Source organism: Octodon degus, unplaced genomic scaffold (genome assembly GCF_000260255.1).
Source record: "Octodon degus isolate 3935 unplaced genomic scaffold, OctDeg1.0 scaffold00027, whole genome shotgun sequence".
Taxonomy (NCBI): domain Eukaryota; kingdom Metazoa; phylum Chordata; class Mammalia; order Rodentia; family Octodontidae; genus Octodon; species Octodon degus.
Window position 1 is genome coordinate 1,003,106 of NW_004524603.1, and position 13,755 is coordinate 1,016,860.

Here is a 13,755-nt window from a genome sequence, read left to right on the forward strand (position 1 = left end):
CCCCACCCCCGCCTTAGCGGCTGGACCGCGGCCTGCCCAGCTTCTCCCGCGTTCAATAGCTCTCAGCCTGCACCTCGCCTCGCCGGCCACTGGGGCAGTTCGGACCCGAGACAAGCGGGTAGTGGGTCGCGGAGGCTCAGCACCAAAATGCGCAGGGATGTGGGAAAGGAGATGGACAGCAAGGACTGAGAAGCAGCCGGCTCGGGGAGGAGCGGCGTGGGGCATTTTCCTTTCCGTGCGTTTTGGGGCGCTCTTCACCCTCTTGGCGGAGTCCGGGAGCGCCTTCCCTGTCCAGGCATCACAGCAAGTTAGAGGACGAGTGGGCTGCGAAGAGGAAGTGGGAGAGAGTGGGGGCCCTCTGAGCCTCCAGCGGGACTGGGTCGCCTGGGAGCAGCGGAGTCCCCTCCCCCAGAGGGAACCTGTGCCCCCCTCCAGGTGTGCCCGACTGTCAGAGCCAGAGAAACTTCTGGCTGGGGCAGTTTGGAGGAAGTTCCTCCCTGACTAGTGAGGTGTAATAGAACACTGCCCCACTTGGTTAGGAGCCCCACCCCTGGCAGTCTGTGCGCCCCAAATTTAGGGGTGAAGATCTGGGCAGCACTGGCCTGGAGCCAGAGGTTCCTGACTTTCTGGGGCCTCTGCACTAAGCTCACAGTGCTCTAGGCTGGCCTCGGGCAGGAGGGACCGTTTCTGTAGTCACCAGAACGCTGCATCCAGTACAATCTCCAAGGACAGCTCAGAGGCTCCCTGAGGGATGCGCGGGGGCTGCAGTCCCTCGGTCACACCTCTGCGCCCACCCCCACATGCACCCTTGGCCAACCTAAGTTCACTGGTCCCTGCTGTCCTGGGAGGCTCCTGGCCTGGAGTCCAGGGTGCAGAGTGTCCCAGAGTTCTTCCAAGCTGACCCAGATCCCTTGCTGCAGGGCCAGGTGAATGCGATCGGAAGTGGGGTTTGTGCCAGGAGGGAGATGGCAGCACTTCCCACCCACATGTGAAGAAATGCCCACCCACCCAGCAGGTGCGCCCACACAGCCCCAGAGCAGGGAGGTCAAAGTGCACCGCGGCAGGGCTGAGAAGTCCAAGATTGCGGGCTGGATGCGGTGTTTTGGGGGTTGTGCACTCCTCCCCTGCACAGTGTGCTTTGTGGCCTGTAAGCCTGGGCCAGGGCATTGTCCCTGCTGGGAAGGGGACTCTCAGGCTGTGAATACCCCAGCTCCCAGGGACTCTCAACCCTTTGTGTCCCGTGCTACGGTCTGCTCTTTCCAACCTCTGTAGGGATCTCCTGAATTAAGGAGGGGGGAAGGGACAGGGAGGCAGGGGTGAGAAAGTCGCCGGCCTGCTGAGGTCTCCTTCCTGGCGGGGGAGGGGACGGGAAGCCACCCCGGCTTCCCTGAACCCTGGCTCCAGCCGAATCCAGCCGAATCCAGAGCAGGCTTCCTGGCCTGGACATGGCAGGCAAAGCATGAAGTTCCAGGTCCCGGGTGGGTTTCGTCCTTGCTGGGGGTGGCGTGGAAGGGGTGTCCTCGTCTGGACAAGTCGTTTTCCTAGGTAACACTGCCCAGGGAGGCACTCCAGGACACCCCAGGGCTCTGAGGCACTGGGCGCGCGAGGCCAGGGGCGAGTTTGAGCTCTGCTGTAGTGAAAATGCTGCGGCCAGTGAATGGGACAGGTGGGAGGGAGCAGGCTTCCTCGGCGCGCCCTGGCCTGTTTTCAGCTGGCTGGTCCTCTCTCATCCAGCCCGGACGATATGTGGTTATGAAGCCCTGCTAAAAAAAATCAGTGTGCACGGGTGTTTTCCTCCCTTTAACGTCAGTATTGTAAATCTTCCCTAGTGTCTTAAAAAACAGTATTTTTATAAAACGGTTATTTTTAGAAGTGCTTAAAGATGGCAAATAAACAACTTATCTTTCGCTTGGCCACTTTCTTGTGTATGCCTGAAAAGCCTCAAGAAATAGCCCATTTTAAGACAGTACATTCCAACTTATTTTCATTAGAGTTTGTATTTAAGAGTCATTATTTCTTGGAGATTCTCTGCTTTTGCCCATCTCTCCCTCCCCTTTTTTGGCTACTTGAATGGCAGATTTGCAAGTACAATTTCATCTGCACAGAGGAACAATAGCTTTCAGCAGCACAAAGGACTTCTCCCACCCTGAATTCAGACCGCAGTGCCTCTTGCTCTGATAATAGCTTCTGAAAAGATTTTGTAATGCAGAGAATTAATACATGATTATTTCCGCCTGACTTCTCTCATTTATTAGAATTCTGTGGCAAATTCCAAATTAAAAATAGTTCACTTAACACCTTTAAAAAATACTTTTAAAATATTGTAAGACACCCCTCCCCCAGATTTTTAAATATGGTCATTTGTCCTGGCTTGAAAACTGGGAAAAATTGTGACCAGCATTAAAGTGGTAGTTATCATATTTTAGTAAATATATTTTAATACTTTTAGCATAAATCTCCAAATAATTCTAAGATGCTCACATAGTAAACCAAAGACAAACTCGTAATAGTAACTCATTAATTAATTCTAAAACTACTTTTGGTATTTTACAGGGGAAAAGGTCTCTAATTAGAGTAATGCCCACCCTTGCAGAGCATGACCCTCACCCAGGAGCGGAGGGGAATGCCTCCCCTCATTCTTAGTGAAGGGCTCTGCTACCCTTCAGAGAATGCAAACAACACAGGCTGGTGCTGCTTGCAAGTCAGATCCCTTAAAAATGGCACAAGCAAATGCAGCGGCAATGCTAGAAGTTTACATGGGTAAACTTGAACACCTGTGTCTCTACCTGCTTTTAGTACAAGAGTCGTTTAAAATTGCAACTCGGTGACTCAGACAATGGTCTTGTGGACTCTTTATGCCGTGTAGCCTTGCAAAAATGCTAGACTTTGCTACTTGTCAACCAATATTTACTGTAAAGTTGTGTACTGTGGCTGTCTCAGTTCTCACAACTGAGTCTGGGCCTGCAGTGTCCCTTTTTCTTTTCTTTTAACCTTCTTCTTGGACTAGGTAGGTGTGGGGAAGCTGATCTGAGGGCATTGGCCAGATAGGGCTCAGAGGAGCCTGCGCCCGAGCCGGGCACCTTGGCTTATCAGCACAGGTCAGCAGGCTAAGCCAGGCAGAGCCGTGCCTGCAGACCGATTTCTAAGAGCAGTTCCACAGATTGCCACTATGCCAGCACACTCACTTGGATCACAACTTTTTCAATCCTGTGCAGTCTCCATTTGAGGAGTTGCAGGTGGAGATGGGAGGCAATGTGCGCCCCTGCGCTTCACCTCCCCTCTCAAGATGAATCTGAACGACGACGTAGTCAGCCTGATTATTCATTCTCAACTACTTCAAAAGCCATAGCAGTGTTCCCGCCCTGCCAGCTTGGCACCAAAGTGCTGGTGAGTGTGCCCCTTCCGTGGGACGCTCGTCACCAGCCTGTGCCCTGCTTCTGGGGACCGCCGTTTTCCACCCTCTCCTCTTCACTCCAAACTTCGGCTAGAGCCCTGGGCGGCCCAGAAGGTGGTCTGCTTTTAAAAGATGGCTGCCTGCAAATGTCAAAGTCATAAATATTTAAACATCGTTTTCTTTCAATTTCAAGTCAAGACTGATAAGATGCTTCTAATTAGTCTGGGCTGTCTTCCGGCCCAGCCCCAGGAAAGCACCTGTGGCCCCCACCAGCCACTCCTCTGGAGAGCAGGAGCAGGGGGGCTAGGTCTGCACCGTGAGCACTGGGACTCTGAGCGCCCTTCTCAGACCTGCCTGGTTGAGAGGGCTAAGTATGCTTTTAACTCTACGGAAAGCAATGAAGTAAAGTAATTGTAAAGTTACTTAAACTCCAACACGATGTCCAGAAAGGGCTTTGCTGCTACCATTCGAAGTTTCTTTTATTCTCGTTTATTCCGGGATTCCTAAAGTGAGATCTGTAGCCCATTTCCCCGGCCACCCACCCTCCTGCCCAATGCTAGATGGGGCCTGTGGGCTGCTGGGGGGTCGGGGAGAGGGCGACAGGAAAGGTGACTTTTAAGGTTCCACCGCCTCTTCCCCTAGGGTCAAAGCTTCAAGGTCAGACGCGGGGCCCTCCGGAGCGGCCCCGCTGGAGATCTCGGCCCCTGAGGGACTCTGGTACCCAGCTCAGGGCATGGTCGTTCCCCCCACCCCGGGGCAGCGCAGGCCGGGGCAGAGGCATGAGTGAGCTTCGCGACTCAGGGAAGCGGGGTTCCCTCCTCTGCCCAGTGCCTGAGATCCAGCGGGGCCCAGGAGGCGTGAGCCCAGATCCGCACCATCTCTCCTTGACATTTGTCTTTGACCTTTGAGTAAAGTCCAGGCCCTCTGTGCCGTCCCGCTTCCCGCTGGGGCCTGGCGGTCCGTGGCGACCGAGGCCGCTGCGCCCCGGGAGGAGCCCGCGCAGTCCCGGGGCTCGCACCGGGCGGGTCCCGCCTGGCCCGCGGAGGCTCGCGAAGCCCCGTTCTTAACCGTGTGCCCGGGCGAGGCGCGACCCGAGACGCTTGGGGACGCTGCGGCCACGCGGGATCCGCGGGCCTCCCGGCGGCGGGGCGCCGGGACCTGCGGGTGGCTCTGGTGGCGGGGTGCCCCGCGACTTCTGCGCGGCGCGGCTGCGGGGCACGGACGGCGCGGGCGGGCTGGCGGGCGGGCGGGGGTCTCCGGCGCCCCCTGCCCCTCCCGCGCTCGCCCCCTTCCCGCTCGCCGTCCGCTCAGCGCCCAGCACCCCGCGTCCTCCTAGCCGGCGCGCATCTAGGCAGCAAATCCGGGCGTCCTTTCTCATTGAACCCGCGTTTCCATTAACTCGGTCCCGGCGCCCGCTAATCCGCGCGCGGAAGGCAAAAGGAGGCTAATTAATGACCAGCTTTTCCAGTCAAGACCGGCGATAATTGCTTTGGTGGCCTTTATGATTACAAGATAAAAATGGGCCCGGCCTGACATAAGAGGCGCTGTGTACACTCGGAGGCAGGAGGAAATGAAGAGTTGGGAGGCTGAATGCGGAGCAGAAAATTACTAATAGAGGAGAGATAATGAATAGGCCGGCCAGGCATTCATGGGGAAAAATCCATTTTGTTACCACGCGAAATTAGGTGGTGGAAAGGAGTTTGCTAATTGTTCTCGTCTTGTAGCAACCAGGGCCGAGGCAGGGCGTGCTTTGCCATTCATTTCCCGGGTAATTGCGGGGGGCTCGGCCGGAGTCGCGGGCGATATGCCGGCAGCCATCCTTTCACCCGCGGCGCTTTTAATTGCCTCTAATGCACCTCCTAAAGAAGCTAATGAGGGGCACCCGGGCTCCTTGCCCTGGAGACCGGTGACTGGCACCCCGCGAGGGCCCAGGGAGGCTGAGGGCATGAACGCGGACTGAAGGGTGCACTTCCGTGGGGCCCATTCCCTGGCGCCGGCCCGGTGGATTCGGAGGTACACGGAGGTGTCTGGCGCGGCTGGACTCAGGATGTGCCAAGGCAGGCGGGGCCTTTCGGGCTAGCAGGATCTCCACAGGTCGGGGTGGCGCGTTCTGTGGAGCGCTGCCGACTCTGTAACTTGGTTGCTGCCTCACTGTCTGCGGGTCCACCTCTCCCAAGGACATGGGTTCCTGGCTCCTGCGTGGGCAGGGCTGCGTGCTTGGTGTTACCTCAGGCAGCAAATGAGCTGCCTAGCACCTCACATAACTTATTAATGTGAAAAGAAAAGAAAAAAAAGCCCCCAGCGAGGAAACAGACAGGGGCCCTTGTAGTTGGGATCTCCCGCCCCTGGATTGGAACACACCTGCGCCCCTTGAGGGGCTCCAGCACTGTTGGCTGGTGCCTGTGCCCTGGCTGCCCCCTGGCACGAGTGTTCAGGGTGCGCAGAGGCTGGCTTTCTGGACAGTGGCGATCCCTGGAGTGCTAACGTGGCCTCTCTCCTTATCCTGCAGAGCAGCAAGCTCAAGCTCCTGCCTCACGGGAGAGAGCAGGAGGACTCCATCAAGTTCATCGTGCTCACCTTTCTGTCCATGGCTTGCATCGTGGGGGTCCTCGTGGCCTCCAGCCTCGTCTACTGCCTCCGCCACAGCTCCCACCACAAGCTAAAGAAGAAGCTGTCGGGCCTGGGGGGCGGCGCGAGTGCAGACGCCACTGCGGCCTACCAGGTGAGAAGAGAGTCCTTCCGGGCTTTGCTGGGTGCATCCACACTGCACAGGCAGATCTTTCACTTGCCCTTGGGCCCTCCCCCACACCCAGCATTTGCTCGTTTATTTATAGTTTGGGTTCTTTTATGACGACAATTTGAAAGTTCTCATTAGCATTCATGTAAATACCTTGCAACCGCAGCTTTATGGCTCTGTATTAATCTTGCGCTGTTCTTGGAGAGTTTTGTGTTAGCTGTGAAAGCAGGTTGCTAATTAGAGATATGGAAAAAGTATAATACATGAATTATGTATTATCTGTTATCTTTGTTTTGGCCACTATTAATGAAAGATGCCAGAGTTGTAGGATGAATTGGTTGTGTGGATGTTTGAAGATGGCTCTTAAATCATCGACTTTCTCAGGGTTCTATATGAAAAGCCCCTTTGACCTGATCCATCGCCACCCTGTGCTGTGACTCAGATAAAGTGAAATCTAGCACTGATAAATGGGAGATAAAACCACGTGTCTGCATGAAGGTGGTGGGCACTGCATGGGGAGGTGCTGAGCTCCAGCGGACACCCCTGGAGGGCCCCGGAAGCTGAGGGGCAGAAACAGAACCTCAGGATGCTGGGGTGCTCTGTAGTGTGTGTCCTATCTAACAACATTCCATAATAAAATGAGACTCCAGACAGCAGCGCAAGCCAGGCATATCTACAAGTCAAGACATCTGGTTTCTGTAATGTAAAGTATGTCAATTCTGTGTATGTGCAGTATCCTCATTTGAGAAGGTGGAGCAGTTCACTTCATCACCATTTTAAGAGTTTAATCGATATGCGTTGGCAAGGGTTTCTCCCAGTGGGCGGATCTTTGTCATCTGTGGCCACATGACCATTGTATGTAACAGCATGTAAATAACTCATGTGTTCCACACAAGTCAGTGTTGTTGTTCTGTCATCAGGGTTACCCAGGTAGACTAGCCAGCTCCTCGGAGATGCCTGAGGCTCCAGCTGGCATGGAGCTGACTGGACTTTGCCCCTTGGCCACCCTAAGCTGCCCCATGTAAGGAGTTGCAGTGAATTCATAAAATTTCTGTGTGTAAAAGAGAACACAACATAGCTTCTCCTCTAATTTCAAAATTGTTAGTATTGTCACTGAATGGAGAAAACCCCTCGCCTCTTGGAGGGGTCACAAACCTGGTCAGAATGATTCTTGTATTGCAAAGGAGTAGCAACTTCAAATGGAGATGGCATTTCAGGCACAGTGCATAGCTTTGCTTCAAAGCAAAAGGAAAACCGCGTTTGAAGAAGCGGTCTGAAAAAAATGTCACATAAACTAGTAAGAATTTACCCAGAAGTTCTGTTGAGCAGGGCCATCCGTACAGGATGCCAGGTCTTCAGGGCCAACCCTGTGTCGGAACATAAATAAATTATCACCTCATTCTGTTCCAAGTGTGAGAGACGCAAGATCTTACAGGCGTAGATGTCTAGAAAGCATCCTTTGTATACTTGAAATTCAAATATAAAATATTGATAGAATGGAAAGGTTAGACTTGCATGCAGAAATGACTAATTTTTACAAAAATACAGGTTGAAAATGTATACTTAGAACCGAGTTTGTCATAATTAACAGAAAAAAAAGTCTTCCTAGTGACAGCTCTAATTAATAGTATCTGTAATTAAAATCATGCCCTTCCAGGAGGAAAATTGTTTGAATTTCTTAGAGTGACCTTTTGTGTTCCTCCTGGGGACATGGTGGGTAAGTTGATATTGATTTTATAATGAGCTCTGGTTTGTTTAATAAGAATCTGTAATCCAGACAATAAATGAAATGTGTGCTTTTCTTCAATCCAGATTAATAAAAAGGGGGAAAGACGGAAGAAAACTTTTCTTTAAAAATATGATCTAGGAAAATTTGGAAATCGTTGTGAATATTTTTATTGTGCTTTGTTCTGAAATCACTCCCAGACATGCTCAGAGAGCCTCCTGGGTAGTGGGGTGTGTTGCCACCCCTCTGGAGCAAACCCCTGCACAGCAGGGCAGGGTGCTGCCCCCAGATCGAGGACCTCAGGATTTCGGCTTTGGAGTTAGCTGGGGACATACTTAGAATTGAAGCCATTGTGGTTACAAGACGGGCACGTTGGTGAATGAAGCAGATGTTCATTCATGAACGCATCTGTATCTCTTCCTGTTTTTTGTAGCTGCCACTGAGATACACTTCAAGTTTAAAAGTCTTATAAAAGTTTTTCAAGTATTGCAAACATAAAACAGCACATTGCAGGGAAAGCGTCTAGTCGCCTCAGCGTACTTATCCCTTTTTTTCCCCTCATTTATGTATTTGGTGCAGGATCTCACTACACAGCTTGGACTGGTAGTGATCCTCCTGCTTTCAGCCTCTCCAGCGCTGGGATTACAGGTGTGCGCCACCACGCCCCAACTCGGTTGCTGGCTCAGCGCTCTCCGGGGGTGGGGTGGACACAGCATGCAGCACCGAGGATCAAAGCCTGGTCTCTGTGCTTGTCAAAGCAGGCGCTTAGTCCACTAAGCTATCTCGCTGGCCCAGCGTACTTAGCTTTATATCATTAAACTTTTACAATACAGTAAAGCTGTAGTAAGCTCACTGTAATTCTGTTGCTGGGGGACAGGGAAGATTGAGCAGTTTGACATTATGCTTCATCTCATGGGGCATGGTGTACACACTTCCTGCACTTCCTGGAAGTTTTTGAAGTTTTTAGAAGCTATCCTCTTTGGGCCCCGCTTCTGACCCTCTCTCAGACAGGAGCTTTCTTTCCCCCTAATATATTCATAAAAAAAGAAGCCAGTGTAACAGCCTGGGGACAGTAGGATGACCACAACAATATCTGAAGCTCTATTGACATCAGCTCTCAGGGCCTGTCTTCTGGAAGGGAGAGAGCTGGGCATTCATACAGAAGTAAGGGAGGTGCAGTGTGCGGTGTCCCAGTGGCACGAGGGTGACAGTGCTAGAGGGCAGCCATGCCACTCCAAAAAGACAGTCCCTGTGTCCCTGCTTAGCGCTGGCTTAGTGCTGCTGAGGACACTCAGCAGGAGCCAAGGAGGGCCCCAGCAGTGGCCTGGAAGCCCTCTACTGAATGTGGTGAGGACAGCCTGTGCCACCCTGGTGCACGGAGCCACAGAGCCCAGGCCACGGGTCACAGCAGTCCCTGAGTATCCCTTTCTCAAAATTGTTCTCTGCAGCCTTGGATGCTGAGATTCTAAGGTAAACCTCTATATCTCCTTCTTCCAGGTAGGCCTGGTCCCAGTACCATCAGGATCCATGACTTTCTGAATTTATATGTGCGGGGTATATGTGGTATTTGTTTTTGCTTTACTTATTGATAAAACCAGATCTTTTTGGCAGACTTACTTTTGATGTTCTTCCAAGATACCAATCCCATACGATAATCCAGCAAAGCTTCATTTGCGCATACTTCAAAAGCTGGGTAGACTAACTTCCTGAATTATCTGAAGGATATATTTAAAAGTTATTTTCAATAGGATATTACTGCCAAACTTTTCCCTTTTGTTTCAGTGAATTTTTATGTCAAAGTACATGCAACATACTATATTTGGATTAAATTTGTACTTTATTATCTAAAAACAGATTTTGCTTATTTCTAGTCTTTCAGATTAGGATAGCATGTTGCATCCATGTAACATGTGGATCCAAGTGTGCTCACGTGGACACACCCACAGAGAGAGTGGGAATTGTCAAGTTTCAGACAAGTATATCTTATGCATTATTTCATGCAGCTGTCCCACTTCTAAGGAAGGTGGTTGGATAAAACTGCAACAAAAAATATGTTGTTAGATGATTCAAGACATTCTCCCCTTTTTCTCTCCAAACCCCTTTGAATGTTGCATCCACTTCTTTGAGGCTTTGATCATCTGTGAGCAGCAAGTTTAGTATTCTGCCCATCCGTTCTCCCTCCCCGACACCAAGGCAGAGGCTCCTGCAGAATTTGCAGCAAGTTCTCTTTTGATGGTTATTTCACAACACCCAGCAGGTTTTCTTGTGCACTTGAGGCCTTTGGAACCAAACCCAGAGAAAGGCACGCGCTGGGGCTGCAGGGACCCCCATGAGCAGAGCTGAGTGCGCATGCAGGCTGCCCGGGTGCCCACTGTCACGTGAGCATCGTGCAATGGCAGGGTGCACACAGCTGCTGCTATTTGGGGTGCTTGCAGACTTGGGCTGATGGCTCACAGGCGCCCTGATTTCTCACCTCTGGCAAAGGAAGCCCATTTCTTATGTGGGGTGCAGGTTGTCACCTGCTGGGTCCTCTTATGAATCCAGAGACCTCTTTTTCTAGGTGAGTTTAACCTTCTGAAATTGGTAATCACGCCTCATGTAAATGGAAAAGGACAGGGTGTTTCCAGTTAAGTCAGGAAACAGTTTTCCCAAGGTTTGCTTGACTCTACCACGAGTTTCTCCAAGGCCTCTCTACTCCATCAGCTGTGTGCCTTAGTGTGGATGATCTGGCTTTATATTTAAACTTCCAGGTTGAAATAACAGGCTGTGTGAGGTTTTTTATAAGTATTCAAGAAGCTAAATCCTGCTTCAGAATGGGAAGGGTCCTTGCAAACATGTTATTAAAGAACTTCCTCTCATTGCAACATGGGAAAAGCTGGGAAGGCGGGAGCTTTCTAATTTCCCTTGCCGAGGGAAGCTGGCGGCCTACAGGCATCCTGCTGGCGTGGTTCACAGGCATGTGTCCCCCCGCCCCGGCCCAGGGCCTGGAGGGGAGGCGTCCCGCTCCTTGTGGGCCCCCATGCCCTGCGATGCTCCAGGACCTATTTGCAGATAAAGCCAGGGTCGTTCAGTTGGCACCAGACCTCATGCTTTCTGAGGCAGAAATGTGACGTCTAAGGCAAACTTGCAAAGCTTTTGCCCTGCTGAGGGTAAAGGAGCACATTTCATCCCCCGTGCTTTCAGATGATCCATGTGTTTTGTAAGCTTGCGTGAATGTGCTGCATGCCTTCTCACTGTGGGTCGGGACATTCTTCCGGAAGACCAGCACCCACTAGTAACGCACCGTGCTCAGACACCCCAAACTTTCAGGTGTGTGCTTTCCAACCAGCGTGTCTGGGCCTGTGCTGCGGCTCGGCCCATGCAAACTCCTTGACACAGGGAACAGCGGAGCATGAGGTAAAGTCCTGCCTGCCCTGGTCAGACAGGAGTAATTAGATCAGCATGATTAAAGACAGCACTCGGCAGGGTGTAGGGAGCAGGGGACTCGATGTTAGATGCTCGAGCAGCCTGCAGCCTGAGTTCAGGGGCTCCTTTTGTTGCTCTGATATTGCTGGTGATCAGCAAACCTGGGCATGCTGAACCCCTCTTCCCCGGAGTGAGGAAAAGGGGTGCGGGATGACTGACCCAGCCTCTGCTACATGCTGGCCAGCTTTCCCGACCACCTGGTCCTGCTCTCTGGCACAGAGGCAGGAGCGTCCCAAGGCCTGAGGGAAAGAAGCTCAACAGCAAGAGGGCTGGGGCAGGGTGGGTGTCTGCAGCGAGCGTGAGACCATTCCGTGATGGCAACCCCAGAGTGCCAGTGGAAGCCTGTCAGAGAGCCCTCAGCTGTCCCAGGCTGCCAGGTGTGCCTTCCCAGCAGTGCCCAGAAGGTCCCTGAGTTGTCACTTCACAGCCACATGAGGCAGGTGGAGGCATACATAGCCAAAGCCACCTTGCCTTACCCTCTGGGTAGGGCTTGGGCAGACTCCAGGCTGCAGCCACCCCACAGAGCACCCATGACAGACCTCTCCTCTGTGCCCACTGTGGACTGCTGCCCCAAGCACCACATGGGGCAGGCCTGGGGGACTCAGGAGCAGACCTCCATGTCTCCAGTATGCAAGAGCCCAGCGAAATGCTAGCCCACAGTCAGGCTGCATGTGGTGACAGGAGGGACCTGTGTGACACTGAGGTGACATAGTGGGGTGTGCGCCAGCCGTGGGCCGAGGATTCTCACCAATAGCTCATGGTGGGTGGATCCATGGATGAGGGTGGGTGGAGGCCACAGGTGGGGGTAGAGCAAGGCCCTGGGTGGCCACGTGGCATGACAGCAGCAGGTGTACCAGGGCAGGCTAGCACTCAGCCTGGAGGCAGAAATGGGGTCCGTGGGGTCTGGGAGAAAGCCCTTGGATGGCCTGGCCTGTGGTGGCGACACATCTGCGCCCACCGCTCCGAGGGCTGCGTGCCCACCCCAGCCCACCCTGTGGAGGGGCGCCTCACAGTCTTTCCTTTGTCCTCCCCCCTCTGTTCTTCCACCTTGTTTCCCTCCTGCTATGCTTTTATTTTGTGACTTCCTTTGCATTATTAACCTGGCTGGAGAAGGTGGTTGTGCCACAGAAGGCAAAGGTGCCCGCTCCAGCTCACCTGCACTCCTGCCCTGTGCCTCCCACAGGGCTCTGCGCACCTCACAGCCCACATGCACGTGGGCCTCTCCGGGCCTAGGGTGCCCACCAGGCGCAGTCTACAAAGGCCACCCCTGGGGAGGCCACTCCGCATCCACCCTTGGGGGGTGCTGCAGGCTGCTACTGTCTGCCCCGGACCCTTCCTGTGGGGGTCACCCAGACACCTTGGGCTCCACGTTTTCTCAGCCAACAAGAACTTATTGTACTTGGTTTTATGTGTGTACAGGACGTGGCCGCAGTGATGAAGGCCAGAGTTCAGCCCAGGGGGACGTGTTGCACTGTGATGATGCCTGGTGGCCAGATAGGGCACATGGGACATCAGGGAGAGAGGCCTCCCTGCATGGTCAGGGCCCCTGCCCCTGAGGTCGGCAGGCCAAGTGTGATGCCACACAGCTTCAGGGCTGCAGCACCAGGCTGCTGCCCCCTCTAGGAGCCCTGAGACGCGGTCTGTCTAGGCCTTCAGTGACCTGTCAAGAGAGCTGGCTGCTCCAAACTCAATGTCCTGAGTTTCTGCCCTGAGAGGGTGCAGTGGTCAGGAGGAAAGTGTGGATGCTTATTTCTCTGTCACAGGCATAAGAATTTGTACAAAAGAACCATGCAGGACAGGGGTAGGTGTGAGCAGGTACTCTTTCAAGACCTGTTACTGCATAAGCTAAGGGAGCCAGCACATCCAGTGTCTTGTGGGCACTGCTGGGCAGTCACTGTGACCATGTGGGTCAGCAAGCGAGGCCACACCCTTGAAATTGCATATCTGCGCATGCTAAGGCACAGGGGCGCGGCTCGTGGACCTCACCTTGGGGTGACCCTGTGATGGCTGCTCGCCAGCCAGTTGGAAGTGATTGCAGGTGACAGGTGTGCCGGGTGACACCAGCACCAGTGTGTGGTTGGACTCAGGTTCTCCACCAACACAGGAGGCCTGATTCCTCAATGGCTCAGTGCCACATCCCCCCACGTTTTCTTCTGTAAGGAGAGCAAAGCCGAGCCTTGCGGGGAGGAGCGGAATTGCGCCTTCTGCTTTCCCTAAAGCACTCTTACACCAGAATGGGGCTGCCGGGGCTGGGGTGCAGGCAGGGAGGGTGTCCTCCTGGAGCCCCAGCCCTGGGCTCAGCCCGACACCAAAAGACGAAGCAAAGACATACGTGAGTGGGGGGAAATAGAATATGGATTTGCTATAAAGCAAAATAATGTGTTGCAATGGAAGTTATCCCAGGATTTAGAGGTCTTGAGGTCATTTTTACCC

At 53.1% G+C, this 13,755-nt stretch overlaps 1 protein-coding gene across 3 annotated transcripts in view; it reads left to right on the forward strand.

Moving 5' to 3' along the window:
- The window catches only part of Ptprn2 (protein tyrosine phosphatase, receptor type N2), a 553,794-nt gene that overhangs the window by 460,624 nt on the left and 79,415 nt on the right, over positions 1–13,755 (forward strand). For all 3 annotated transcript variants that reach the window (XM_023712770.1, XM_023712771.1, XM_023712772.1), the window contains exon 12: positions 5,904–6,116. In XM_023712770.1, coding sequence (XP_023568538.1) covers positions 5,904–6,116 — 213 coding nt within the window. The remainder of the gene's footprint in view (positions 1–5,903; positions 6,117–13,755) is intronic.